Below are 27,765 nucleotides of genomic sequence, written 5' to 3' on the forward strand. Positions count from 1 at the left end.
GTGAGAGAGAGAGAGAGAGAGAGAGAGAGAGAGAGAGAGAGAGAGCACTACATCACACAGGTCATGTACCAGATTGCCAAAATCCCCCAAGATGCCACGAAAGGTCACCATGTGTCAATGTTTTTTTTTTTTTAAATCAGCAAAAAAAGAACAACCAATCAAATAAACCAAACTTATTTCTTGTGCTGTTATGATGTTGAATAAAATTGATATGTGACCCAAGACGTTCAGAAAAATCAACTCTTTCAATAAATTTAGGCCTTTTCTCAATCTGAGAGCAAAGGTGCCATAGAGTTTGAGTGATTGCACTTATTTTAATGAAGTCACAATAGCTTAGACTTAGAGTCTACAGAAAAAAATGGGAAATTCACATGGCAGAAGGTAAGGCCTTCTGCAGATTAAATAATCTGGTTTTTTTTATTAATTTAAAGCAATCATTATCCTTATCCTCATGTATGTAGAATCAAAGATTGAAATATGAAATATCAAGGATTAAATATAATCATCATGAAGTATATGTATAGTATCAAACTACTTTCTGCAATGGTAAAAATTAAGGAGTACCTTGCTAATTTCCTTGATCTATTAGTTTGATGATTAGTCTTTCAATAAAATGATTAATTGTGAGTAAAGTTTCAGAAATCAACCAAAAATGCTCAAATTAAATCTTCGATGTGATTCATCAGTTGGCTCATTCATCATTATTGGCTAATATTTTTCTTGTTGATATTAATCAGTAAATAAATTGGCACTCATAGATGGTAATGGTCAATGATTATATGTTCACATGTAAGGTTAATTTAAATTAAACTGCAAAAGCTGGCATGATAAAGAGCTGAAAAACTTAAGAAGGTAGTTTTTGGTTCCTTGTCACAGAAGGGATAAAACAAAAAGAACAAAAAAAGATTGGGGAAAAAACAATACAAGGAACACTGTTACTGCCATTGGCTTAGGGCAAAACTACTATTTTAAACATCTGTCTCGGCCCAGAATTTTACACAGTGCATCCTTTTTAAATAGTCCAAAGATCTAAACAGAAATAAGAAGCCCATCCTCAAATTAAAAAAAAAGCAAATGCCAAAGAATCATCTCTTTGATAGATTGACTCATTGTTTCTGTATACTGATAACAAGAAGACAGGGTGACATGATGACTTAATGACAAATATAATGATTATTATAAACAGCTTGACTGTGATTTTCTTTGATTTGCAGATGCTGTTTAATCCAGGTCAGAATGAAACAGTGGGGACCAAACTAAAAATAATTTCAGGTAATTATTTAAAGGTTTATGACATAGGCAGACACAAGCAGTGACTATTTAAAACCCTCCTTCTCAAAAATTGTCAGCTCTAATACATTATTGTGCATATAAACACATTATCAGATCACTAGGGATTCAAGCCTGTCCCTTATTCACAAGTGAGATTTCAAATGTTTTTGTCAGCAGACAAGGTGAGCATTAGACACAGTGAGATCAAGCGTAAAAGGAAGTTGAGTGCTTACGGCCTCAATTATGACATCAAATGAATGCAGCAGATGTTTGCAGGGGAAAGGGATCAAAAGAAATGTAATCCTAATTCCGGCAGCAGTTTATTTAAAAATGGACAAACAGCATGTTCATAGACACCGCTGAACTATAACATAGCCATACATTACCCTTATATTACTATATAATCAAATCCTCAGTACGGCAACAGTCTAGATGTGGTCTGTAGTATCAGTTTTACCATTAGCAGAGAGAAGGAGAGAGAGAGAGAGAGAGAGAGAGAGAGAGAGAGAGAGAGAGACAGTATATCTCTTATCAATAATGAAGCAATTAAACTAATCTCAGACTGAAGGCACACTCTCTCCTCTATACCTATGCTTTCACAGAAACCAACAATCCTAATTTATTGGAACAACAGCCTCACAAAGACTCATGACCTCAAACATATATTCTCTAGAGAATAACTCACACGTAGGGGGTAGTTACCCCACCCTGGTCTCGAAACCAGACCTAAGGGGAACCAAACATGCTCACAGACCACAATGCCAAAGAGCCAGGCTCATTGGCATGACAGCCATAGCCAATCCACCATTTTCCTGCTGAGAACAATGGCCTCAGAGTGAGGGGCTGATTCTCATCCCAGCCGGGAACTGATCTGGTGAGAGCTGAAGGTCACAGGATAAAGTCAGCAGGATCAAAAATCAGTGACGCAATCTGCAGCCCACAAAACTGCAACCCCCCCTCAACAACTATGCCTAAAAATTCTGTCCATGAAAATCACAAATGGGACTGGTCACAACATACAACCCCAACGGAGGCCAACCTCCAACCAAAACAAGTCAGACTTTTAGCTGAAAACTTGAGAACAACTCCTGCTTTTGGCGTTCAAGAGATTGGATGGCCCTGGACAGAGGCCCCATACTCTGGCCGCACCTCTGTCAATGTCCCTCTAGGAACATGGTCATCAGCTTTCTCCAAGTCCACAAAATTCATGCAGACCAAATGGGTAAACTCCCAGGCCCCTGCCAGTATCCTTGCAATATATATAGTAGTATATATTTTTAGGGAATAGGCTACTCTCATGCCAGGATACTACTTTTGATTCATCATTCCTACAGTATAATGAGTTTATGAGAGGTTACATTTTAATTGTTGTCATTTACAGTATATCTTTACATTTGTGATTTAAGATACTCATATTTAGATTTTGACAATTTATAATTCCCACTGACATTACTTTGAGCAGCTTCATTTATCCACACACACTCTAAAAATGAATACAAAAAAATCTACAATAATGTTGATGAATGAAAAAATAAATGAAAACCTGATAAACTCCAGCAAAGAATATCAATACAAGTATTTTTTTTAATTTACAGAATGAAGAATAAGTGTGAGGGTTGGCATGAGGCAAGAAAGGTCAAACGTTAATAAAGTGCATACAAGTGATCAAAATGAGTTTTTTTTTCTATGTTTAATCTTAATCATGCATTGACAGAAAATTTCGACATTGACTTCGACCTAGCCCTCTATGTAATGCTGTGCCATGTTATAATCTGAACCGCTAATAGATTTTAACATTCCTTCCCTGGCCCTTCCATATGCCTTTGTGTCATATATTTGGATCTCATACAGCAGGTGACAAAATCCTTGACTGAGAGAGGTTTAAGACTTACATGCATACACGGTGACAATCCCGAATGGATGCTGTGTATTTTTGACCACCACATGATCAAGAATGGCAACAATTTAACTGTAAGAATTCATGAGCGTCACATTAGCACTCCCACACCCAAAATACCTTACCTCCTCCTAAACAGGGTATTTTAGCTTACAGGCAGCAATGGTTACTTAAATCAGTTCAGTCACCCTTGTGCTAACACCAGGTGAGACAACATCTGCAGTAACACTACACCTCCTCTAACCTTTTGGATGACCAAACATCTCTTTTTGTCAAAACTAACACTTCACCATAGCTCAACTTTTCCTTGTACCACAGTATACCACTGGCTTAATATTGCAAGTGTGTGGTCATGCCTGACTTTGTGTGTGTGTATGTCTCAAGACAAGATGTACTTGGGCACCATAATAAGGTCTGACTGCAAGTTAGACTTAGGACTTAGGATACTTAGCGCTAAGCAGACAAACCCTCCTAAGACTGTACGGATGCTCAGTCCTCTCTGTTTTTTTTTGTCTTTCTTTTTCTTTTCTCTCGCATTACCCTTCACACCTATTACTCTCTCATTCTCCAACACATATACCATTTTCCTCCTCTTACCCTATCCAGAGGTCCTTTCCTAAACCCCGAGAGAAGAGGAGGAGCCTGTGATGGTGAGGACGCACTGGTAATCCGTGCAGTGACCCAGGTCAATTCAATTATCCTGTTTTCTTTAGCTGCACGACGTGTGTGCCCATTTCACAGCCAACTCCCTTAATGCACCCAGGATTAGCTTCTCTTACTTTTAATGATCTAACTATTGACGCCCTGGGTCTCACAGCACACATGGAGGAACACACACACCTATGGGCACACATAAATGCACTAACATATAGGTAAGTGTTTAGTTTGGTGTAAAATAAACAATTCAGCTAGTTGTAGACCAGAATAAATGTGCATGCGTAAGTGTTCTCATGTGTGCGTTTGCTTGTTTATGTGGGTGTATGTGTTACATAAACTGCAGTAAGACGAGAACTGTATTATCCATCTACACTTACACAGGCTTCACCTCACACCTCCAAGATTTGAGATAATCATCTTAGGCCTGACACGTTAGTGTAAAAGCCAGCTAATCTCAATGCCGGAGGAGGAAAAGAGGTCACTTTATATCAGTAAACTTTTAGTTTCAGAGTATAAATCACATGTGTACTGTGTGGTGCACATACTGTTGAATGTGAGTTCAATAAAGTTAACAAAGTACTTGAGCATGAAAACTGCTGCATTATTGTTGGTGTCAAGTGAAATGCTAAATCCTACCGTAGTTATTTGTTGAGCTCATTTTATTATCTAAACTTATCCTATTATTTTACCAGTTGTTCAGAAAGTGAAAGACCAATAAAGTATGGAATGGCATTACAAAACCTTTGTAAAGTTATCAAATCAGTGCCGATAAGATGAAAGTCCACATCTGCTCTCTTTTGGCTTCCATTCATCTTTTAAGACCCAGCCCAAGTTAAAGCCAGTGGTTCTTGCTGTACTGAACAAAACAAACTTCAGTAACTTTAGTACTTATTGTGCAAAACAATAAATCCACCATAAAACTAATGACTTGCTTTTACTGGAGACTATAAGAAGCAGCTTGGTCAACCTTACCTGGAATGTCCTGTCCGTTGTAGTTCCATCCAGCCACAGCCAGCATTGAGGGCAGAGGAGACCCAGGCCTACTGTCCCTGTCTCTCTCCCTGTCTCGATCTCTGTCCCAGTTCCGTTCAGCTTGTTGAGTAATATGTCTGACAGTGTCCTTGTTCTTCCTGTTCTTCCTCCGCCCTGACCCTGATAAGGGTTGCCAGGGCCCATCTCCACCTCCAACAGCTCCCCCTGCTCCTTGATCTCCCTGGCTCTGGGCTACCCCCCGAGGAGTGTCCCGGGGATGAGAAGAGGAGGCAGGGGACACCTGTTCCTCTTTGACAGCAACAGGCCTGTAGTCATGCGGCCAGGCAGGCTGGGAGTCATGGCAAGCTTCTTCCTGGCTCTCATGGCTCTTGGGGGGTTCTTGGTCTTCCTTGCCATATGTGCTGCCTCCCTCATGGCAGCTGGCGATAGCCGAGTCTCCAGAAGAGTTGGCTGGGCTGGTCCTACGTGCCAACCAAGGAGAGGTGCTGCGACCAGACATGATGGAGGCAAGAGCTTCAGAAGCCATACCCACGATCCCTCCTCCTCCTAAACTCGCTCCAGCTATACCCCCTGCTCCTGTTACACCACCTCCTCCTCCACCTCCTCCTAGGCTGGCTGCTGCAGCAGCTCCCATTTCAAAGTCAGACAGATCGTCTGACATCTCAGAGCGGATGCTGATGTCCAGAGCAGCTTTGATGAAGCTGTGGCATGCTTGGACAATGTCTGTCATCTGCAAGTAGCTGGCGGCTGACATAACCTCGATCACATTTTTACTGGTGAGAGCAAGGTGGGCTGAGTACATGAAATCCAGGATGGCTTTGAAGCCTGTCGCAGTGACAATGTCTAGGTGAGTGACAGTAGTCTGGTGGTGAGGCTCTGCCCCTTTTTTAACCTGAGGGGTAAGGAGAGGAATTATTTTATTTATTTCACATAGGACATCTGGAAAGCACACAGAGCAAACCTATTAAAAACAATTTAACTTAAACCCTTGTTCTCCAAATGTAGACATCCCTTACCTGGCAATAAAGAGTCTTGAAGTAGCGTGAGGAGCCCAGGAGTACGTTCTTATGAGCCTTGAATATCTTTCCGTCCACAATGACACAAGCATCACAGAGGATGCCATGCTGCCTCTGCTCATTGAGCTCTCTGAGGAGCTGACGGTAGTGAGAGGAGATCTCCATGTCCTCCTTCCTGTTGTTCATCTGTGTAGCTTAACAAAAGCCCTCCTCCAAAAGTCTGATGGGAATTAAAAAGAAAATCAACAACAAATTAAGATGTTTGGTATCAAAACATTCATATGTATAATACGGATAACAGCATAAATAATGAAATCCAAGTATTTTTGTATGTTTCCTGTAAAAAAAAAAAACAGCACAGTTTCTCATATATGTTATCATATACCATTGATGGCCATGACCACATACAAAAAAAATCCTTCTGATTAAAACACTGTTTTGATTTTAATTTCACTGAAAGACAAGCAAAGGTATCTCGATAATGAATGTGGCATAATAACAATGACATCAATAGAAGGCACATCTCTTCCGCTGCAGTTTGATGTCTAAAAACAGCCAGTGATAAATAGTCAGGAATATCTGTTTAAACTGTGTCTGACAGGTTCATTTGTGTGTCTAGGTGTGTAAGCTCATTACAAATGCAAGCACCTTCCACGAACAGTTGAGAAGGAGAAAAACACCAAATTAGAACTAACCACTTTACCATTAAATTTATCAACAAACACACCCTCTGTTCCACAGATTTTCACTGTTAATATGGGATCAATTGTCTAGTTAAGACAAAAAATCACCCCTAAAACTTCACCTCAGTGCCTCTGACCTTTCACAGTTCAGAGTTTTGAGCATAAAGTTGTGAGTAAAAAGTACAGAAAATGGACCCTTAATGAAAATCTGTGTTAATGCACAACTGTCAGTGAATGAAGATCCAACTTGCAATGTTCATTGACAGGATTCATTGTAATGTTACAGAAACACTGTATTTTTAAGAATAAAAAAATCTCCAGATTTGAAGTTTTGAAATGTATTCATCTATACAGCATCCCTTTTGGTTGTGGGACTGAAATGATGTGAATGGATTTTTCCTTGAGAACAGATAAATAATATCAGCTGTGATTTTTCTATTGTCAAAAGAGAGGCATGTTGAGCTCACACGCTCACACTGACACACACGTGCACGTGCAAGGGTCTTCAGTTGAAGCCGGCAAACAGCATAAAGAGCAAAATGGGGATGTGCACATAACTATACTGAAACATTCAATGATGTGGTGTGAAAACAAAGAAAAGCCACAAGAACTGGTGCAAATATAAACACGCACAGAAAAAGAAGCACAAACCCACCCACACATACACACACACACACTTGGGCAGTGCATTAACCAGAGCATTAGCAACCGCCTTTCCTACTCTCATCTCAGTGAAGGCTAAATCGCGGGGACGCAGAGTGTTACCAAATGCAGTAGTGATTTGTTTTGGGAACGCCACAGCTGTCAGTTCTCATGGGCCACTCTGAGAGATGACAGCTCCGGTTGGCCAAGGTGACAGCAGCGTTTGCTCCAGGGCTGGCACACTTCAGGTCATGTTTAGCAAAGCTCTGCTCAACCTGATGGCTTGTAAGATCAGATAAATCCACAATGTCTCCCATGTCCACTTGGACAAAGACACCTCCTATGAACAGCAGTGAACAAGTAGATGGAGTGACAGTGACAACATAAAGACCTCCCCTTCTGAAGGGAAGAAATTTTGTCCTGGGTCTGATCAATGAATGGCTGACATTCACTGTGATTGGTGTTTGTTTAAACTATTTCAATTAAGAACTGTGACAATGAAGAAACTTAGATGTGAATGCAGAATAACCCTCAAGATTCTCCTCTGGCTGGCATCTTTCTGAGAAAATCCATTGCCGGTCTAACCTTGAGATATTCTTTCCTTTCTGTGTCACCCTGGTGGAGGTATTGAGAGTCTTTTCTCACCTTTGGAGACAAAATCGAGCTGCTATAAAGACACAGCAGCTCCCCCTCCTCCTCTGCAGCTCTTCTTCTCTCAGGGCCACAGGCACATTCACGGTCACCCCAGTCTATAGATTAGCCTCTATAGCCACAAAAATACAGAGACTGCCTCAATACCATGCTATTTCTCCTCTTTTGCTGATAGAAAAATAAAAGGTCAATATACAAGACACAATGTTCAACAGTCCCCATTTGAAATACATATCAATTGGTAGCTCTGAAGAAGCTGTGAAAGCCAGCAACAGCCAATCAGGTAGATTACTACTGTAATTTTGCATTCACCCTCTAACTTCCTATCTCCTCATCTCTTTCAAAGTCAGGTATTGGTGAGTAAGAAAGACAAGCTTCTATTGTGTCTTGTTTGAACAAGCAAAACAAATAATTTTTCACAGATTTTGAGATAAAAGTCTCAAAATTCTGCCCGTTCCACAACAATTGCATTTCATTTGTGGCACTCCTTCCAAAATCTTTGGAAAGCTTACTAAGTCTTACATACTGTATACATTAAACACAACAGACAATTTCCCTCGTGAATTATTTTATGTAAATAACAATACAACTGGTGTGGAGGGACAAATCCCTCTGTGAGAGTTCATGTTTTTACCATTTTACCTAACTTATTTCTTTCCCTGAACAGTGATTGCCAACCCGGTCACAAATTCCAACCCGGTAACAAATTCCAACCAGGTAACAAATTCTTTGTTTTTTTTCTAACTTGGCCAATAAAAGTGATTCTGATTCTGATTCTGATGTAAAGTCTGAAAAAGTAAAGAAATCTGATTTCTACGCTTGGAAACATTTTTGGGTTAAATGTTAAACTAAGATAATTTTGAAAAGGTCATGGAAATTTGCTCCATACAAACCTGACAATGTTGTTTTAGTGAGACTCATTTTAGTTTAGACTCATTGCTTGCCTAATTGGTTTGTTTAATTTCAGGATAAATTCCCTCCAGTCAGAGTCCAGCATCACCGCTATGACAGCACACAACACCAACAAAAACCTCTCCAGTGTTTATCCTGACTTTGCATTTCCTCAGAGAGATACTCAATCTCCAAGCAGAGCAGAAAAAAAGCTTTTCACCCCTCCATGAAATTTCAACACAAAAAAGGAAGGAATAAGGAATTCAGACACAGGCTGACGGCAGAAGCATGCTTATATGTGGTCAAAGATGATTGTTTCAGTAAAGCATGCCACCAGAGCTCCTAGTCCCTGTCACCCTTCTGAGGCCAAATCAAAAGTGACTGTCCTCCTTAACCACCCCCCATCCCCACCCCCCAGACACACCCATATAAAAACACACAATACCCTTCCCCTGAAAACACACACTCAGCTCTGACCCTAAATACACATAGGAACTACACATTCACTTAGCAGAGCCGTCATGGCATCATACCCAGTTTGTCCTGGTCACGTCACAGCAAAGTCACTTTAGGCCCCAGCCAGACGACTAAAGCGATGAGACATGTGATGGAGTGAGAGAATGGGGCTTCCTCCTTCTTGTGTTTCTCTTAATGTGGCCTGTCCCTCCAAGCAACTTATCTGCTTCCTTGACCACGTAGGAGACACATCACAAGGTCCTTCTGGATCAAAGCCAGAACCAAATTTTGTTTGTGGGGAGTCAAAGAGCTTTCACATTGGGTTCATGTGATGATTTGACCAGGTAACACTTACTGAAGATGTTACAGTCCAGGGCGGCACGGTGGTGCAGTGGTTAGCACTGTCGCCTCACAGCAAGAAGGTTCCAGGTTTGAGTCCCGGCTTGGGCACTGTGTGGAGTTTGCATATTCTCCCTGTGCCTGGTCTTTCCAGGTATTCCGGCTTTCTCCCACAGTCCAAAGACATGCATCTGTGGACTAACCTAATTGGATACTCTAAATTTACCATAGGTATGGCTGTTTGTCAATACATGTTGGCCCTGCGATGGACTGGCGACCTGTCCAGGGTGTACCCCGCCTCTTGCCTGAAAGCCACTGGGATAGGCTCCAGCAACCCCCCGTAACCCTTAACAGGATAAGTGGAAGAAAATGAGTGGATTGATGGATGGTTACAACACAGGGTGATAACATCTAATTACCCACACACATTTCAGCTAATGTACCTTGCTATTTCATATGCAAAAGTGTATTTTGTTCTCTCTTAGCATTCTTATCACCAGTAACATGATTTAACTTCTTCAGGTTCCTTCATGAACACCTGCCCAGGTTGTTTCATGAAGTTCCAATTATATTTTATTTTGAATTTAGGGATTTCCACTTGGTCAGAGAAAATTATCATTCAGTGGCCAGTGTGCTGCTTGTAAGCTAATCACTATGCATACAAATTATAGCTCTCTGCTAAATAAATGTCACAATTCTGCTCATTATTTGATAAAATGGCTTCAGTCACATGCCAAAATGAGTGAACACAAAGTTACATCCCTCCTGTGAGTGGTCATGGTGAGAGTGTCGTGAGAGATAAATAAAATATAGCCCAGTGTCAGCCTCCTGATATTAAGAAGTAAATATTTCAGGTGTATGAGCTGAACTTGTTGAACTCATAAATTGTAGATTAATGTTAGCAAATACTTGAAGGTTCTCTGAAGCATAGTTGTTTGGTTCAACATCAAAACATTCATAACTGTGTCAGGGCTAACAATATCAGATCTGGGCTAAAAAACACCTCCTATCTCCTCACCAAGAATTTGTCTGTTCTTTCAAAAATCAATCATAAATTTTTCTGAAGTCTAAAACTGTAAAGAAATAAAACACTGGAGAAAGGCAGATAGAGTAGAGTTTATTCTCTAACAACAGATAAACACAAATAATCCTATGGAGAAGACTAACTTTAGATCAATATACATCATCTTTTTTAACCCTTATCTCCAGCCTACCGCCAAGTCTCTGCCTGTTTACCAACTTTTACCAACCAATTAATCTTTGCAAACAATGGTGTCAAACAAATCCTCACCAATCATCTTCTAATACAATGTTGTGAAAAACTGCCAGGACAACACCATTTTTGGTAGATATGATTTTCTTATGGGCTGGGACTTTATTTTTTAGAAGGTCCTTAGGTTCCTCCCCTCAACTAGTTTGAACTTCTCTCTGCAGTTTTTCTTCTGGTAGGTCCCTGCCACAGGTATAAAATCAAAAATAATAATTTTATGGTTACAGGCTTCAGCTAAAAATGGAAAGTAGAAATACTGTACGTTTCAAAAAAGCAGTAAGACATGCCATTCAAATGGAATTTAAGCATCTACAATTTTTATAAAGTTAGTAAAAAAAATGGATGGATGGATGGATGGATTATAAATTTAAAAAATAGATAGATAGATAGATAGATAGATAGATAGATACATACATACATACATACATACATACATACATACATACATACATACATAAGTCACTTGTTGGGAACACCAAGTCAGGATTCAGTAGCCAAGAGCTGGCATTCAAATTTTAAACCATCCCAAATTCTGTCTCAACTACACATATTTAGCCATTTTTCTAATAAGTAACATGTTTTATTTTGATTTGTTTTTTCTCCATGCCATGACTTGCATCAGTGCACTATCACAGTCAGCAGCGTCTTTGGACAACAAGTTTGTAGCTCTTCACAAAATGAATTAAGTATAATGTAAAGCTACAGGACATGAATGTAAAACAATAAATCACAGCCCAAATAAATACATATTAGGAAGTTTTCAGACATGTTGTGTTCGTATCTGGGCCTGTGGTAGAGTAAAAGTAAAAGGTACAGGACTAATAATAAAAGAGAGTTTTCATCTGCAAAAGGACTACTGGAAAAAAATACAGCATGCATAAGTGGAATAAAAATTATATTCAACTGGACAATGGAAACACTGTTTCCGAACACATGACAGTATGATTGTGGATTGCTTTTACCTCCCAACACTTACAGTTCTTCTCTAAAGCCCCTTTTTTCTTCATGAAATGAGCTTTGCTAGATAACCTGTGGGGAGCTATGTGTAACAACACAGAAATATTCAGACTGGACATAATTAAACAGACTTTACTCCCCCAGCTCCTTGGAATAAGTCTTTGGAATGGTTGATAGAGTGAATACAGCTGACAAATTTCTGGAGAATTCATAGCAGGGTGTTTCTGTCATGTGATTTGCGCTGAAGCAAAATAATACAGGTAGAGGAGGAGCCATTTACATGAGTAGAGGGAAGATGAGGAACTTCTGGTTTGAAGGGTTGATGCATAAGTGGTCAGACAAATTGAAGATATGGCAAGAGACTTCATACCAGCAGGCTATTCAAACTTAGCAAACCACAGGATCCACCTCTTGCCCCCCACCAACAAAAGCGAGTATTTCCAGGTGAGAATATATCTGCCAAAGACAGCCTCCTGGGCAGTTCTGGACAAAGTTGCACCTGATACCTTGCACATAAGTGTTTATATCAGCAAAAGGCTTAACACAAATTGGATTAGATTTACTTTGATCGTTTACAGTAAAAATGCTCTAATTGATCAGCTGTATATTATTGTACAACAAAACATGTTGATTTCGGCCATTTCTCACTGAGAAAATGCTATTTTTGACATGTACGCAAAAGTGCTGTAACTTTTGTGTAAAGGCACTCATAAGCAAAATTTGTACTCAGAAACATCAGAGTTGTGCTACATCTAAACAATTTGATCAGAAAATAATAATTTAGAAATCATGTGAAACAATATTTTGGATAGCCTTTTGTTGCTGATAATATTTTGTATCCACCCATCCATCCTAGCCTAAGCAGAAAAACCCAGACTTCCCTCTCCCCAGCTACTTTCCCTGGCTACTTCGTCCAGCTCTCCAGACTTACTCTCTCCAAAATGTCCTGCATCTTCCCCAAGGCCCTGAACACCTCCCCAGAGAGGTGTCTGGGAGGCATCCTGACCAGATGTCTGAGCCACCTCATCTGGCTCCTTTCATTGTAGAGGAGACACAACTCTACTCCAAGTTCCTCCAGGATGGCAGAGCTTCTCACCCTATTACTAAGGGAGATCCAAACCTCCAGAGAGTGGCTGGGTGGTACCCGTGATCTTGTCCTTTCAGTCATTATCCAAAGCTCATGGTGAAGGTAGGAACATGAGTCAACCGGTAAATTAAGAGCTTTGCCTTTCGGCTCAGCTCCCTGAGGAACACAGAAGAGTGCCTTCTCCAAGTCCACAAAACACATGCATACTGGTTGGGCAAACTCCCATGCACCCTCAAGGACCCTGCCGAAAGTGTAGAGTTGGTCCACAGCTCCACGACCAGAACAAAAACAACACTGCTCCTCCTGGATCCAAGGTTTGACTATCCGATACTCCAGAATCATTGGATAGACCTTAACAGGAAGTCTGAGGAGTGTGATCCCACAATAGTTGGAACATACCCTCTGGTCCCCCTTTCTTAAAAAGGGGAACTACCACCCCAGTCTGCTATTAAGGTTGATTGTACATTGCAGTGAACATTAAATGAGGAGCAGGGCGAAGAGTGCAAAGACAAGAGATAAAGGTTAAGAGAAAAAGAGCAAGTTTGAGATAAGGAACAATGAAACAGGGACAAAAGATAGACACAGGAGGCAGAGAGACAGGAAGAGAGAGCAGAGAGACTCAGGCAGCCAATATTTTTTAAACAGCTTTGCTTCCACTCAACTGGGCATCAAGGCCATTATCCTGGGGTTAATCCCCAATCCGACGGAGCTGGCAGCCTTCCGGGACAAGCCAGGGTGGTAGCCCATCAACAAGGCAGGCATGGACAAAAATAACACACACACACACACACACACACACACACACACACACACACACACACCAATGACACACATACACACACCCAGGCAGGAAAGCCTGCAATTAGAAAAGCACTAAAACAACATAGCTATTAGCTGTGAATAGCTCATTCTAAGCCTCTTTGTTTTATATTACTTCAAAAATAAACTACTTCTTATGTTCTGCCTTTGTCTTCACTAAATGTCTTTACACATAACTTTATCTTCTCATTTCATCAGTTCTCCCGTTTTTTTCAACCTCCATCTGTCCACTTATACTTTCTAAATTTTCCCCAATAGCTCTCATAAGGCTGTATTTTGGACTTTTACTTCCCTTCCTTTGTCCGTTCTCTTTTTCCCTGGTCAGCATCCAAGGAACGAAGGTGGAGGAAGAGATTGACTCAAAGAAGGATAGTCATGCCATGTGGAGATGGACCAAAGAGGATCCAGTTGGCTTAGAGAGACTTAGAGCTATTCCCTTCATCCATTGCAGCACCCCACCCAAGAACAGTGGATTCCACCCTGTACACACCTTCTTAAGCATTACATGGATGCTCTACATCTTCATCTGAAGACCTCCATGCTGCCCATCATGCTTTGCCAATTCAAACTCAGTGCATTTGGTAAAGAATCACCCTCTTCAAGACTCCAGGCCGGCTTACAATACAAATGTGTAGTTTGCCACCTTGTCCGCTCACCATCAGCCCCATGAGGCGTTAAGCCTCAAGTGATCTTATGGAAATCCTGTCATAGTAAGGATGGACTGAGCTCATCCCAGAATGACTGGAAGAAAAGGTGTGACTCTAAGTCTGTATTTATGGCCTTTAGCCTGAACAATGAAGTCTGAGTTTTAATAAATTCAACCTGAAGTGCTCCAGTGACCTACAAATTCTCACTGATATTATTGAACAAATCCAGTGCGTTACAAATGATAGGAAATTCCTCGTCCTTTCCATGAGTCTTTTCCATCTGTGTTTCCTCTATGTGTAAGCATGAATGTGTACTTTCTGGGCTATCTTTCTCTCTAGGCCCCTCAGCCTATGTCTTCCATGGTAACCCCCTGACTGAGGACCTGGGGCTTAGCCTAAATTCTCTCCCTATTAAAAGCTGTGAAATGCAAATAATAAAACCTCTCATTACCACTGTTGGAGAACCCAAAATGAAAGTGGATTAGAAAAACAGTGAAAGAGGGCTTTTCATTGGAGGGAGAACAGGAGGGAAGTTGAGAGGACAGGAGGAGAATGAGAGCAGGAAATAAAGTAGTGGTTGAAGAGTAGGACTGGACAGGATAGGAGAGGAAGAGGGAAGGAAAGATGTGAAAAGTGTGGGGGGGGGGGGTTAAGGGAAAAGCATCAGATTACTAGACAGTGAGCCTTTTGTATGACACTTCCTAATGTAGCCAGTTGCCAGGATTTGTCAATTGTACAAACAGGCAGGACCTGATGAGCTGCACTGTGAGTTGGAATGTGTCACTCAAAAGTCAAACAACCAGCACAAGACTCTTCCACTTATCTACTTCATACATATATTTAGTGTAAAAACAGGCTATCAGTTAGTATGAATGTCTATTAATGTGTTGATTGATAATTTCATTTTGCCAAATAAAGATCACTGGCAGCTGGGTTTTATTTTTTCTCTTTGCTGTTCCAACAAGAATCACCCATTCATGACAAGATTGCACTCCTTAAATAAATGTGTAACTGTTCACATGATTATACATGATGACTACTGAGGGACAATGTGGGGGTTTAGAATGTTTATATTTAATTTCTATTGATTGTGATAATATAATACTTAAAGAAGCAACATTATTAGGGCCATAGTGGTGTAGTGGTGTAGTGACGCAGTGGCAGCGCTGTTGCCTCACAGGTAGGAGCTCCTGGGTTAAATTCCTGCAGAAGACACTGTGGGCGCTGTATTGTGTATCCTCTCCTCAATGTCAACAGTGCCCACACCTTGGGTGGGATTGGCAAAAGGGCCTTTCTGTGTGGAGTTTGCATATTCCCTTTGTTTCCCCAGGGATTTTCTATACAGGAACCCCTCACAAAAACATACAACAATCCTGCTCAAAATAGCACCTCCTCTGGTCAATCGAGGTCCCTGATGGAAGGGGAAAACAATCAGTGGGAATAACGTGATCCTCCCACATGCTACATTTTACTGGTGAAAGTCCCCCCTGTCTCATGACAAGAAGTGGCGTGCTTCTGTGGCCATGTATAGGAGGACTTGTGTCCAGTTCTGGGCTCACCCCAGGTTGGCAGAGATAGGAAGTGCCTGTAAAGATTCGTTGCAAAACTGGCACTGGGCGTTTGAAGAGGGGTTACAAAAATCTGGGGTAAAGTAGCAACATTATTGATTAGGAATCCAGCACAAGGGCCATGAGTTTATTAATTGTCATAAATTCTTAAATTCTGTGCATTTTTAGTTTTCAAACAGTGCTTTTTATGTGACATATGTTTTGATGTTTTAATGAACCACCAGATGGGCAAAAGTTGTGTTTTTACAAAATAAAACAAGCAATAAATTCTATTTTATTCTATTTGCCACACATGCTAAAAGACCTTTTAGCACCTTACTTTATTTTTATTTGGAAGGAGAAAATTAAGGCTAATATTAAAACTATCATGTCCAAAAGATTTTAGAGCCCCATTTCATATTTCATACAACCCCTTATTCTTACATGACATACACACCAAAATCTGTGAACTGATTGTTGAATGTGCATTCATTATATCACATATTCTGTACAGGAATGCTGGGGGCCAATCCAACTGATACTGGGACCTGGACTGATAATCAGGAAATCACATGTTGAAAATGACTGAAACACAGTGTACTGCATCCATCCATCCATTTTCTTCCAGTTATTTCCATTAAGGGTTGCTGGGAGGCTGGAGCCTATCCCAGCAGCTTTCAGGCAAGAGGCAGGGTTCACCCTGGACAGGTCACCAGTCCATCACAGGGCCCACACATATAGACAGACAACCATTCACACCTTCAGTTAATTTAGAGTACCCAATTAGCCTAGTCCCCAACTGCATGTCTTTGGACGGTGGGAAGAAGCCAGAGTACTTGGAGAGAACCCATGCAGGCACAGGGAGAACATGCAAACTCGACACGGAAAGATCCTGTGCCCAAGCTGGGACTCGAACCCGGAACCTTCTTGCTGTGAGGCGACAGTCCTAACCACTGCACCGCTGCAGTTTACTGCAATTATTCAAAATTATACTTTATTGTTAGTGAACTTAAAGTCATTATTGTTACCCTCAATTTATCCATGCAATGAGATTGTATAGAATTTTAGTACATCTAAAATATATTCAACCAAAATATTAATCAATTAAACATCACTTAGCGAATCATATTTGAAAACCATATTTTGAAAAGTACAAATAATTTACATATAGTAAAAAAAACAGGATTCCTGAAGGAATAGACGCAATCAAGAAATCATAGAAACCTGACAGCTAATTGTTAATTGTTCAAAAGTTTGGTTTTGTGATATGTAAGTGAACGATGGTGATAATGACTGGTGGCCAGATCGTTATCTGGTGCCAAGGAGGTTGCCTACAGAGTGTGTGCAAGGGTAAATTGGTGTGGCTGTCACTCTGTCAGACAGCAAACAGGAGCATCTTTCTCAAATCCACATTGGGCCTCAGCTTACAATGAGCTCATGCAAAGAGGTTAGCGAGAAACTCGCGGCTTAAGTGTGCACTTGCAAGTTCAACAGGCACACCCTCTACCCCCCCCCCCCCCCACACACACACACACACAAATATTAGAAGACACTTCACTCCCAGCTAATCTCATTCACAAACACTCCAGAGCATATACAAACCAGAAAAGCATGATTTAACAATACTGTCTCAGTTGTCAACATGCAACCACCCATTCCTACCACACAACTGAGCACCACAGTGCATTACATACAGAGAAGTGTTTGCATATGATGGCCCCAGGATGCCTTGTCACTTATAAATCTGATCAAAAATACAGCTACTGCACAACACTAATGAACCTAGGAACGCTTTTGCAAATCTGTCCTTCAATACCAGAAAAAGGAGTTGAGATAAAGGGAGAGAAATCAAGGAGAGAGGAGAGGGGCATCTAAATATAGAGACTCACATTTTAGAGTCAGAAAAGAGACAGTAAAGGATAAGAAAGAGGAAAGGAGACAGGAGATGAAAGAAAAAAAGAATGAAAGGAAGAGAAGAAGAAGAAAAGAAGAGCCAAAGACAAGAGTAAAAGCACAATTGCAAAAGCAAAATAGAAGACAGCAGTAGCATCAAAGTAGATCAGAGGTGGGTTTCTGATGTATTGTGTCATTGCTCAGAAGACTACTGGAGAGCAGGACATAGAGAACAACTCTGTGTATCACCACAGAGGTTGATCAATACCTACTGTCAATATAATGGGGCTGCCCCTACAGTCACTTTTCAACAATTTCAAGTCAGCAGTAGCGATTAGGGGGAAATGATTCAACAACCTCACCGTTCAGTTTGGACTTTTTGGGTCACAAATTGAACTTTGCTTTTTCCATTAAGAAAAACATCTTAAGCAAATGACAATACATTCCCACTCAGAGGAAATTAATAAATCTATAGCTGTGTTTTTTTGTCACTAATAGTTGCCACTGTGCTAATGCCTGTATCCTTCTTTGGACTTTCTCAGCAATTTTGATACAAACAATATGCATTTTGAGTTGTGTGTTGAATGATTCTGTTTTTAAAATCCTGTTCCTTTTCCTCATGGCAGGACTCACTGTGCACTGAGAAATTACTGCAATTTCTTCTATCCCTATTAGAGGTGGTGTATTGATACAACTTTGTCATGAGGTATTTCTTTCAGTAAGACTATAAATTGTGATATGATGACAATAAACTTAATCCTGACCAGTTGACAAAAATGTTCAGTTAAAAATTACTCGGAGGAATCAAAATCTAAACTAAGGATGACCACATCAGAATCAGAATCAGAATCTTTTTATTGTCGCTGTACAGGGGGTACAGTGAAAATCGTTAAAAAGAGAGCGCTCTTCCAGAGCCATCGTGCAATACAAATTGCAGATACAAAAGAAAAGATACAACAAATATCAATAAACAATGTAAGAACAGCAGTATGAAAATGTTGTAAAAATACTTCTGATACAAATCATTTTTAAAAAGAGCAAATTCCTCTCCAATCACACAGTACTGACAGAATGAAAAGTTCTTGTTCTGAAAAGGATTTGTAACAATAAAAACAATGAAGAACAGAAGTAATAAAAAGTACTGCTTCTTGAAGAAGAATTGCACATTTCATTTCAAGTTTCAAGTTAGAATTTGGGGTTTTCGTTGTTGAAAAACATGGGATTTTTGCTTGGGCAAAGATCTGACAATGACTTGAGGCCACCACATTCACTTTGACTGACAAAATAAGGACCTCGATCCACACCTGTCCTGTCTCTTCTTCTCTCATTCCTCCTTCCCTCCTCCTTGTCTACCTGTCTTTTCATTCAGTGTGTTTTCTCGAATGCAGTTGACATTTGACCATCAACAGTTGACTAATATGACAGGTTGTGGCTTGCAGGTTTTGACAACTATTGCCCCCCCACCCCCCCCCCCCCCGAGAAAATCAATGGGTAGGGCCAAACAAGACACAAAGAAAGAAGAGGAGACAAAAGGACCACTGTGTAAACTCCTATGATCATTAAGGACAGCATCCACCTTGGAAGTCTTATTTTGAAAAAGTCACACATTCCCACACTGTGAGGCAGTGTCATTATCAGGTGTCTATCTAAACCACCTATCAACTAGCACCGTCTTTGTGACAACCAGCGCAAACACCAAAACAATTGGAGTGGGGGGGACTGGAGAAGTGAGGTAGGGAGGAGTGTGGGGGTGAGAAAGAGAGATTAGAAAGAAGAGGACAAGGAAAAGAGCCAGCCAGAGACAAAGGCATGGAAAATGACAATGAGTAAAAAGAGGATGAGAGTGGAGAAAAAGAACAAGATGAGGTGAATAGCACATTGCTCACCGTGTGCATTCACAGAGGCAAGAAAGGAACAAAGAGAAAGCAACAATGAGACTTCCATGCATCTGCATGTTTTGATGCGTGTGCGTGCTTATGTGCATGTGTTAGAAAGAGCAACGACAAGGCTGCTGGGGTGATTTTTGCCCCTCACAACACTGAAAAGGGGATGTGAACTTTCTCACTTCTGTTTACATTTGGCATTGTGTCTCTTGTTTAGGGAACTAAGGTGGAACAGAAGAGCTCATGTAAAGTCCTCAACAAAGGCAAATCTCCCATTTCCTTACATGATTACACACAAAGGATTGGTTTTATAGTGAGAAATAAGATGTTATAAATTAGAAAAAATATATTCCCCTTAAGAAGTCACCTTCTAACCTACAGCAAAACTACTTTGATCTTGGACCAGTCATCTTGGCAGAGGAGACTGTAACCAATCACAAACATGTTTGAGAAGAGATATGGACCTTGCATCTATTGTTGCATGCTGTTGCACTCACAGGATGTAAAAATATGAGCTTGGGTCAGGGGGAGGGATAACGATGAGAAAGGGAGCAGATAGAGGGTAAAATGAGAAAGGGAGTGGAGAGGAAGGGTAAAAATGAGAAGTGGAGTAGGGGAGGCCACAGGAGGCACCTGGCCCACTTACAATAGAGGAGGGGTGGTGGAGGACGAGGAATAAGGAGTGGGAGGGGTGAAGGAAAGGTAGATGAAGGGGAGGAAGAAAGAAAAAAGGCAGTGAGATGCAGCTGGGATGGACTAAAAGGCAATGAAAGGGCAGGGGCTAGGGTAAGGTGAAAGAGCAGAAAAATATGAGGATAAAATGGGGAGGGGAGGCATAAAGGGGAGATGAGTGCAGGACAGACAGAGAGGAGATGGGGGCTAGAGGAGAAGTGGTGGCCTTGGATGCTGACAATGGAGGTGTTGTATGTGGGCGCCCGTGTGTGTGTGTGTGTGTGTGTGTGTGTGTGTGTACACGTGTGTCTAAAATTGTGATGAAAAACGAACATCTCACCCAAAGTATGAATAAGCGACCACAATAGGCCAAAGCAGGTTCATCACTTCTCACAGCACATTGGAGCAGCCTATACCACTAATATCCCACTAATACCACCCACAGTCCTCATTCCACCTCACATCAATGAATATTTCATGTCCTGATGGCACTTTTAAAGCAAAAACTAATTAGCAAATCCAAGTTGATCTGGCATTAGTCATATCAGGCCAATTAAAAGCCAAGTCCTACTATACATGTTAATGGCAGCGAAGTGGAATAATTTTATGTTGAGCAGGGGAGAGAATGTTAAACAGGCCTTGTTAGCAGCACTTTAGCACTCTAGCCTGAATCCACGGCTGGATTACAAAACTCTACAAAGCAGGATAATAATTATCAGAAACACACACATCTCTTAAAGCACCACATCCATTAATTAGTGTTGCCATCAATTCCATGGGGTCAGGACTGACACTTGTAGAGAAGAGAAACATTTCCAGGGAAAGTTATGGTTTTCTGCTTTGTTGTAATACTACCCCCCCACCCCCCCACCCCCCCAAAAAAAATCCAAACATTGGCAGGAGCTAACAGGTCAGATGTGATGGAGCATTAGTGGGAGAAAACTGTATTCTGATCCACACAATATTTCTGCAGCCAGCACTAGTCAGCTCACACGTGTAAGCAGAGAAAGGTACTGAGACTTTCCAAATCTTCTTCTTTTTATTTTCATTCCGGAGTTTAGATAGAGACCTGCAATACTGACATGCACAGACTAAACTATGCTTCACAAAATAAGGGCTGGACCCCCCCCCCCCCCACACACACACACACACACACGCACACACACACACACACAACACACGCACACACACACAACAACAACTCCCCACTCTCCCTCCCTCTTTCCCTTCCTCTCTGCCTCTCCTGTCCCATTCTCTCACCTGAGCTTTGATATGGAAATTTCACACCAGCCAGACCCTGAGGCTAGCTGACTGTTTCTAAGGATGTATTTGCTCAAAGCTGCTCAGTTTCTCATCAAATGCTCACAGTGTATGTGAAAGATAAACTCTTATACTGGGAAGACAACAACTAAGAACCACATATAAGGGTTTCAGCATTAAGAGGTTTTTCCAGGCCCAAACCTTCAAGTTCTCATTAGCTTGTATTAACTCAATGGAAAAGACTTTGTGCTGAGAATTGAAAATGCTAACTTTCTTGCTTTAAAGGACTAAGTGTGTATTTCCATCTCGTCAGTTAATTATCCAGCCTTAGAAGTGTCCAGCCTGCAAATCTCCAAAACTTGACAACTGCAACCACTCAAGGAAAAAACAAAACATCTCCAAAAATAAAAAAGCAAATCAGAAAGAATTGGAACATATTCTTGGAAAAACAAAACCAGTCACTAAAAAAATGCAACTGATAAATCAACAATCAGTCCCCTGTCAGCTCATTAGCAGTGATGAGTTAGTAGATGTTTAACAAAAGTTCTCATGAGACCAATTGATGTGATCTTTTATAGATTTTCTTTTAACAAGAACAATAAAAAAATTAAGTCTTTATTGCTGTTATATTTTTGTCTTTATTGCTGTTATATTTTTATGTCTTTCATATAAAATAGGAAATTTGTGTAACAGATTTTTTTCTCCAAAAACAAGTCATGTAGAACCTAAAAAATATTCTCTCTCCTCTCTAAAGCAATAATCAAGATTTAATCCCCCAATCAATTGGGGCCAGATAGGCTATTATTCATGCACTCTAAATAATCTGGGGTCAAAAATTACAGATGTGTTTTATGAGGGGATTATTAAGACAAAATTTGCCTGGAAGTAAACTAAGTTCCACAGTATGTGGATTTTTTTTTGTCTTTTTCTTTTACCGTTCCTGAAGTCTACATGAACATTATGGGCTAAAATACATTAGATGGTTTACAATTTTATAATCAAAGCCATAATTATTCTTATATTTGAAAATGTCAAGCTTTGAAAACATAAGTAATTTGGTTACCACTTACCATTCTATACAGACTATACTATACAACACTTAGTGTTAGGCAGCATTAGAGATAAGGAATTAGATGTTATTTTGTAAATAAAAATTAGAAATCAGTGTATTTTCTCTCTGACAATAATGTATCAATTTCTTTCTTTGTTCTCAGTGAACAGAAATAAGTTAATTGAAAACATAAGATGAATTACCTGATGCATGAGTAAAATGTCATCATCACGTCACTTGTTTTGACACTATGAATGATGGGAAAGTTACAGCACATAAAACCAACATTTCCAAGTTGTTCATTGCAAAGAGATTAATGGCTAATTCGATTTCAGTGCTGATATAATGTCAGTCAATAATTGGAGAAACAATTACTGGAAATTTTCATAAAACTAATGCTATAAATTGTACCAATCCAAAATTTAAAGAAAAAAACCCTGATGGAAACACATACCAGAACATATTCCAATAGAAAGTTTGATCCAAAGGTGTTGTGCATTGTGAATGGTTCCAAAGACAAAATCTGCATTCTTGCCCTTTGACTGCACAAAGATAGCTTTTATTTATTATTAGCATCATCCATGTGTTGGTGTTTGACTTTCAGTTTTTACTCCCAGATTCTAAAAATGAAAAAGAGGGAGCCTCAAATTACCCCCCAACAGAAAATACAGTGACAAAAAATATATAAGAATAAATACAAGAGCTTATTCCATTCATTGACATCCTATCATTTGCAGATACATATGTGCTGTGTGTGCACACTAACACACCATTATGAAATATTAGCACATGCATGAAGGGAATAGTGGAGTGAGTGTTTCTGTGTGTGAGTGTGTGTGTGTGTGTGTGTGTGTGCGCGCGCGCGCGTGCGTGCATGCGTGCGTGCATGCGTGCGTGCATGCGTGCGTGCGTGTGTGTGTGTGTGGTTTATGGTGAGGCTGACTTAAACTCACCTGTTCTCTCATAGGAGGATGCCTTTTTTAGATAGGTGGACAGCTGTTACACACAAACACACACACAAAACATCCCCCACTGCCTTCATGTAACCCCATGGGGATTAGGAACACCTGCATTCTGCACAGCATAATGTGCTATAGAGGCAGTTAAGCTAAAAAGCTTTGGACGCTATTATGGAAGGGGGGATGGAGCAGGCCTGCATCGATGTTTAAATGTTTGACATGAAACCAGACTTCATAATGATAAAATTCACAATGTGACAGATGGACATTATCTATAAAATAACTCCAAAGAAAATGCTGCATACAACGTGTACATGCAAGTGTAAACTGTTCATTTTACATTGTGTTAGCTGAACAGGTGTGCCCATTAAAAATGGGCTCCAAGGGGTAATAACGATAAGAAAACTGGTAGAGAGGGATGGAGACAAAGAGATTAATGGAGCACAAGGTTGTTAACAGGGAAAAATGTGCTTTATGCAGTAATTGACCCCTTTTCTCTATTTCTAGAAAATGACAGGAGATGAGATGAGATGAGATGAGATGAGATGAGATGAGATGAGATGAGAGGTTACTGTACAGTTTAATACCATTGTGTCCATATAAACACACACCCTGGGGACTGTACTGTCCCAAGGGTGTAAGTAACCTGCAATGACATATTGCAGCCTAAAAACTACAGCATCACCTACACACAGTGAATAGTAACAAACCATCAAATCAAGCCCCTCTGTTTAACAATATTTCATAAGCCACCTCAACAAAAATGACACACATACAGTAAGATGTTTTTTCCCAGAAAAAAACTGGAAGGAAACTTAATACTTATCTTTTCCAATCAGCTTAAAAAAGGGTCCATTCATGAGAGGTGGTGCAAGTGAAAAGCATTTCAAAACCTCCTTTGCGATCCCGCAGGCACACGTGCAGCTAATATTTTTCCATCTTTCAGTTGATCTTACCCACAGTCCTCCTCCACTCATCCTTGTGTTTGTTTGTTTATTGGTTTAAAATATACAGAGACAGAGCACATTAACAAACATTCCTGTAAAGATGCCAGTTTAGCTAAATTGGCTAATTTTCAACCGAAGTCTCTGGGGCAGGTGACTTGAGCACTTGTGGCTGTTGTCTTGTTCAGTATCATATTGTCCCTGAGTAATCCACAGATGGAAGGTGCACTTCATGCACAAGCCCCTTACTCTTGTCAGTGTAATACACAGCCCCCCCCCCCACACACACACACACACACACACACACACACCACCTCCTTAAGACACCCCAGATGGAAACAAAAGCACAATCCTACAATAATTGAGTAACTGAATAAAAGTCTTTGGACGGCTTATAATATCAAGCTCCAACCATTAACTTGGCAAGAGGAGGGACAACACAACCAGACAAATCCAGAAAGGCCTTAAGACAATTTGGAAAAATCGCTGGATGGTCTTTTAATCCCAGAGATCCAGTTAGCCATTGGCAAAAAGCCTGTAGGCTACATGCTTTTTCAGCCGTGAGAGGGTGCACTTTAAAGCTAAGTAAAGACAAGCTTCTATTAGGGTTGGGCATTATGGAGAAAAATAAATATCACAATATCTGTTTGGGTTTATAAAAATCTATTTTTGTCTTATTGTCCTGCATGGTGATGAGAAGTCTGATACACTATATTGAAAGTGTAATTTTGAACCAACCTGATACATGCAGTATGTTTCACAGAACCATCTGCAAATTCAACCATAGAAACAGTTTGGAAGAGGGCAAACACAAAATAAGCTAAATACATCTGTCTATCCAGCTAAATACACCCATCAGACCAATGAACTGACCTGGAAGTCGAAGCCAGCTGACAGAAGAGCAGAAAAACATCTTTTACACTGAAGCCATCAGAGGCGTTTTTTTGCTCTGTATACAAAGAAGAAATACACCTGTTTGGATATAACTGATACTAGACCAGCATCTAACCTCTGCCAAAGCCACAATTAAGTTACTTCTCACTGTTGTCCAACCTATATTTAAAGATAAAATAACTTGAAGCCTGACAAAAATGGGTTTCCTTATGTTGTGATCATGCAGACCCAGCAAGGTTGATTTTCACATGATTTCAGCATATAAATTGGATTAAAATTTCTATTTAGGACTAATTTAGACAACAAAAATCTCAGTCTAAAAAAAAAAACCCAATACGATATCAGGCTGAAACAATATCTATACAAAGTGATAATAGTCCAGCCATAGTACAGAGCTCCACACACATACAAGAGGGAATAAACGCTGATATAACAGCTCATTGATGGACTGTCAGATGATCCCATGCAAAGTGTACATTTATAAGCTGATACCTGCACCAATAGCAACAATATCATACTTGCATCAGAAAAGTTTGACAAACTCAAGTACAAAAACAATGATTTGTCATTCTTCCATAATATATACAGAGGGTCGCTTTACAGCAGGCCAACTTTATCTATACTGTCTACAGAGCATGAGTTGTGGGGATGATCCCCTCTCATATGGTAGAGAATGGAGCTAGACGGAACTGACCGGTCTAAGAGGGCAGACAGCACACACGCGTGCGCGGCTAAGGACAGAGACGCTTCCAGCTTCCAATAAACAGCAATCACTTGATGCAACACTTTTCAATCTCAATACAAATTAGATGATCATAAGCAGTACCTCTGAAAATGAAAAATTACCAGTGAGCACCATCTGCAAACAACCTCCCGTCTTGCCTGCCTGCCTGCCTGCCTGCCTACAACTCAGGGGTTGGGTGTTGACGCAGCAGAAATTTCCAGCTGGAGAAATCCCCCTTTTGGAGGTTAATCGAGGGGAGAAGGGGGAGGGTTTAAGCCTTTATTCAATCTTGAATCGCCTCCAGACAGCTACAGGGAGCATCGCTGCTAAATATGGCCCAGTATTTGTGGAAATGTGCTGTCATGCCCGTTCAAAACTTTAAGATCCGGTGGTTTCCATAAACTCTTTCAGCTGCGATTTTAAAAATGCACCTGAGCAAAAAATACGGAAAAAGCATGGACATGACATTACTATATATATATATATATATATATATATATATATATATATATATATATATATATATATATATATATATATAATGGACTAAATTGGCATGCATGTTAGAAACTGATTTTCTTTCTCTCTTTTTTCCTTTGAAGTATTGCCTATTTAATAACACAGTGTTTGGGAAACATAAAGTAGCTACATAGCCGCACCTGCCGCTCAATGAATGACAGCCCCTCCAAATATCAACAAGCGCAACAGACAGCACCTGGCTGTCACGTACGGAGCAGGCAGGTATAAGCTTTCCGACCATCGCCTGCTCACTCTCAGGTATTCGGCCGTGATCTTTTTTCTAATTTGTATAATACTATGATTTCTCTGAGATAAAAAAAAGCAGCAGCAGGCCTCCATACATGAGCTTAAACAGAGGCACGATTGCGAAGAGTTGCATTGTGTCGCGGATGTGTCAAAACCTGCGCGCCCACCAACTATCAGCTGTAGACGCTGCTTGTGGCACACACACACACACACACACACACACACACACACACACACACACACACACACACACAAATTGTTGGCATGCCGGACAGAGCTGTGTGGACATCCAGGGTTGTCGTCTGGACCTGTTAGCTGAAGGCTTGGAAAGAAGATGAGGAAGTCAGACATACCTGTTACCCCATGGGTTCTGGGGTGGACGCGGTGTCGCTTCGTCGGAGTCCAATCTGGTGTGACAGCCCGACACACGGAAGGAGGGGATGTCCAAAAGCACTAGACTGTCCTTCCTCGCCTCCCCTCTCCTCTGTGTGGTTTCTTCAAGTATTATTCCCCCCTGATTTTTCCCTCCCTCCACCAGCCCCTTTCTTGTTCTCTTTATCTCCCCTGCTTTTCCGTGTCTTGGTATCAGGAGCCGCCCCCACCTCCTCGTATGTTCACGTATATGCCCCCCCCCCCCCGTCTGTGTATGTGTGTGTGTGTGTGTATGTGTGTGCGTGTTTGTGTGCGTATGTGTATGTGTGGGAGTGAATTTATATAAATATATATATATATATATATATATATATATATATATATATAGAGAGAGAGAGAGAGAGAGAGAGAGAGAGAGAGGAAATGAGTCAAGGTGAACGTAACAATCATCGGATAATAATAACAATAATAATAATGATTACAACAATAATAATAAAAATTAGTATTATTTCTATAATAATAAT

The 27,765-nt window shown here is 40.5% G+C and overlaps 1 protein-coding gene across 7 annotated transcripts in view; it reads right to left on the bottom strand.

The window, feature by feature from the left end:
• Positions 1 to 27,387, bottom strand: part of zbtb46 (zinc finger and BTB domain containing 46) — a 57,792-nt gene extending 30,405 nt beyond the window's left edge. For 3 of the 7 annotated variants that reach the window (XM_086213802.1, XM_086213801.1, XM_086213796.1), the window contains exons 1-3: positions 27,223 to 27,387; positions 5,836 to 6,055; positions 4,799 to 5,711 (exon numbers count right to left, since the gene is read on the bottom strand). In XM_086213802.1, the coding sequence (XP_086069928.1) occupies positions 4,799 to 5,711; positions 5,836 to 6,021 (1,099 nt within the window). In that variant the 5' untranslated portion in view covers positions 6,022 to 6,055; positions 27,223 to 27,387. Of the gene's footprint in view, positions 1 to 4,798; positions 5,712 to 5,835; positions 6,056 to 7,805; positions 7,924 to 9,235; positions 9,423 to 9,513; positions 9,776 to 16,574; positions 17,295 to 25,359; positions 25,436 to 26,074; positions 26,169 to 26,206; positions 26,441 to 27,222 lie in introns of those variants that run through there. The other 4 variants (XM_086213797.1, XM_086213799.1, XM_086213798.1 and 1 more) reach the window with 4 other exon arrangements.
• Positions 27,388 to 27,765: the final 378 nt, after the last annotated feature.

Source organism: Aulostomus chinensis, chromosome 9 (assembly GCF_037954235.1).
Source record: "Aulostomus chinensis isolate RoL2024-O1b breed Wild chromosome 9, RoL_Achi_v1.0, whole genome shotgun sequence".
NCBI classification, from domain to species: domain Eukaryota; kingdom Metazoa; phylum Chordata; class Actinopteri; order Syngnathiformes; family Aulostomidae; genus Aulostomus; species Aulostomus chinensis.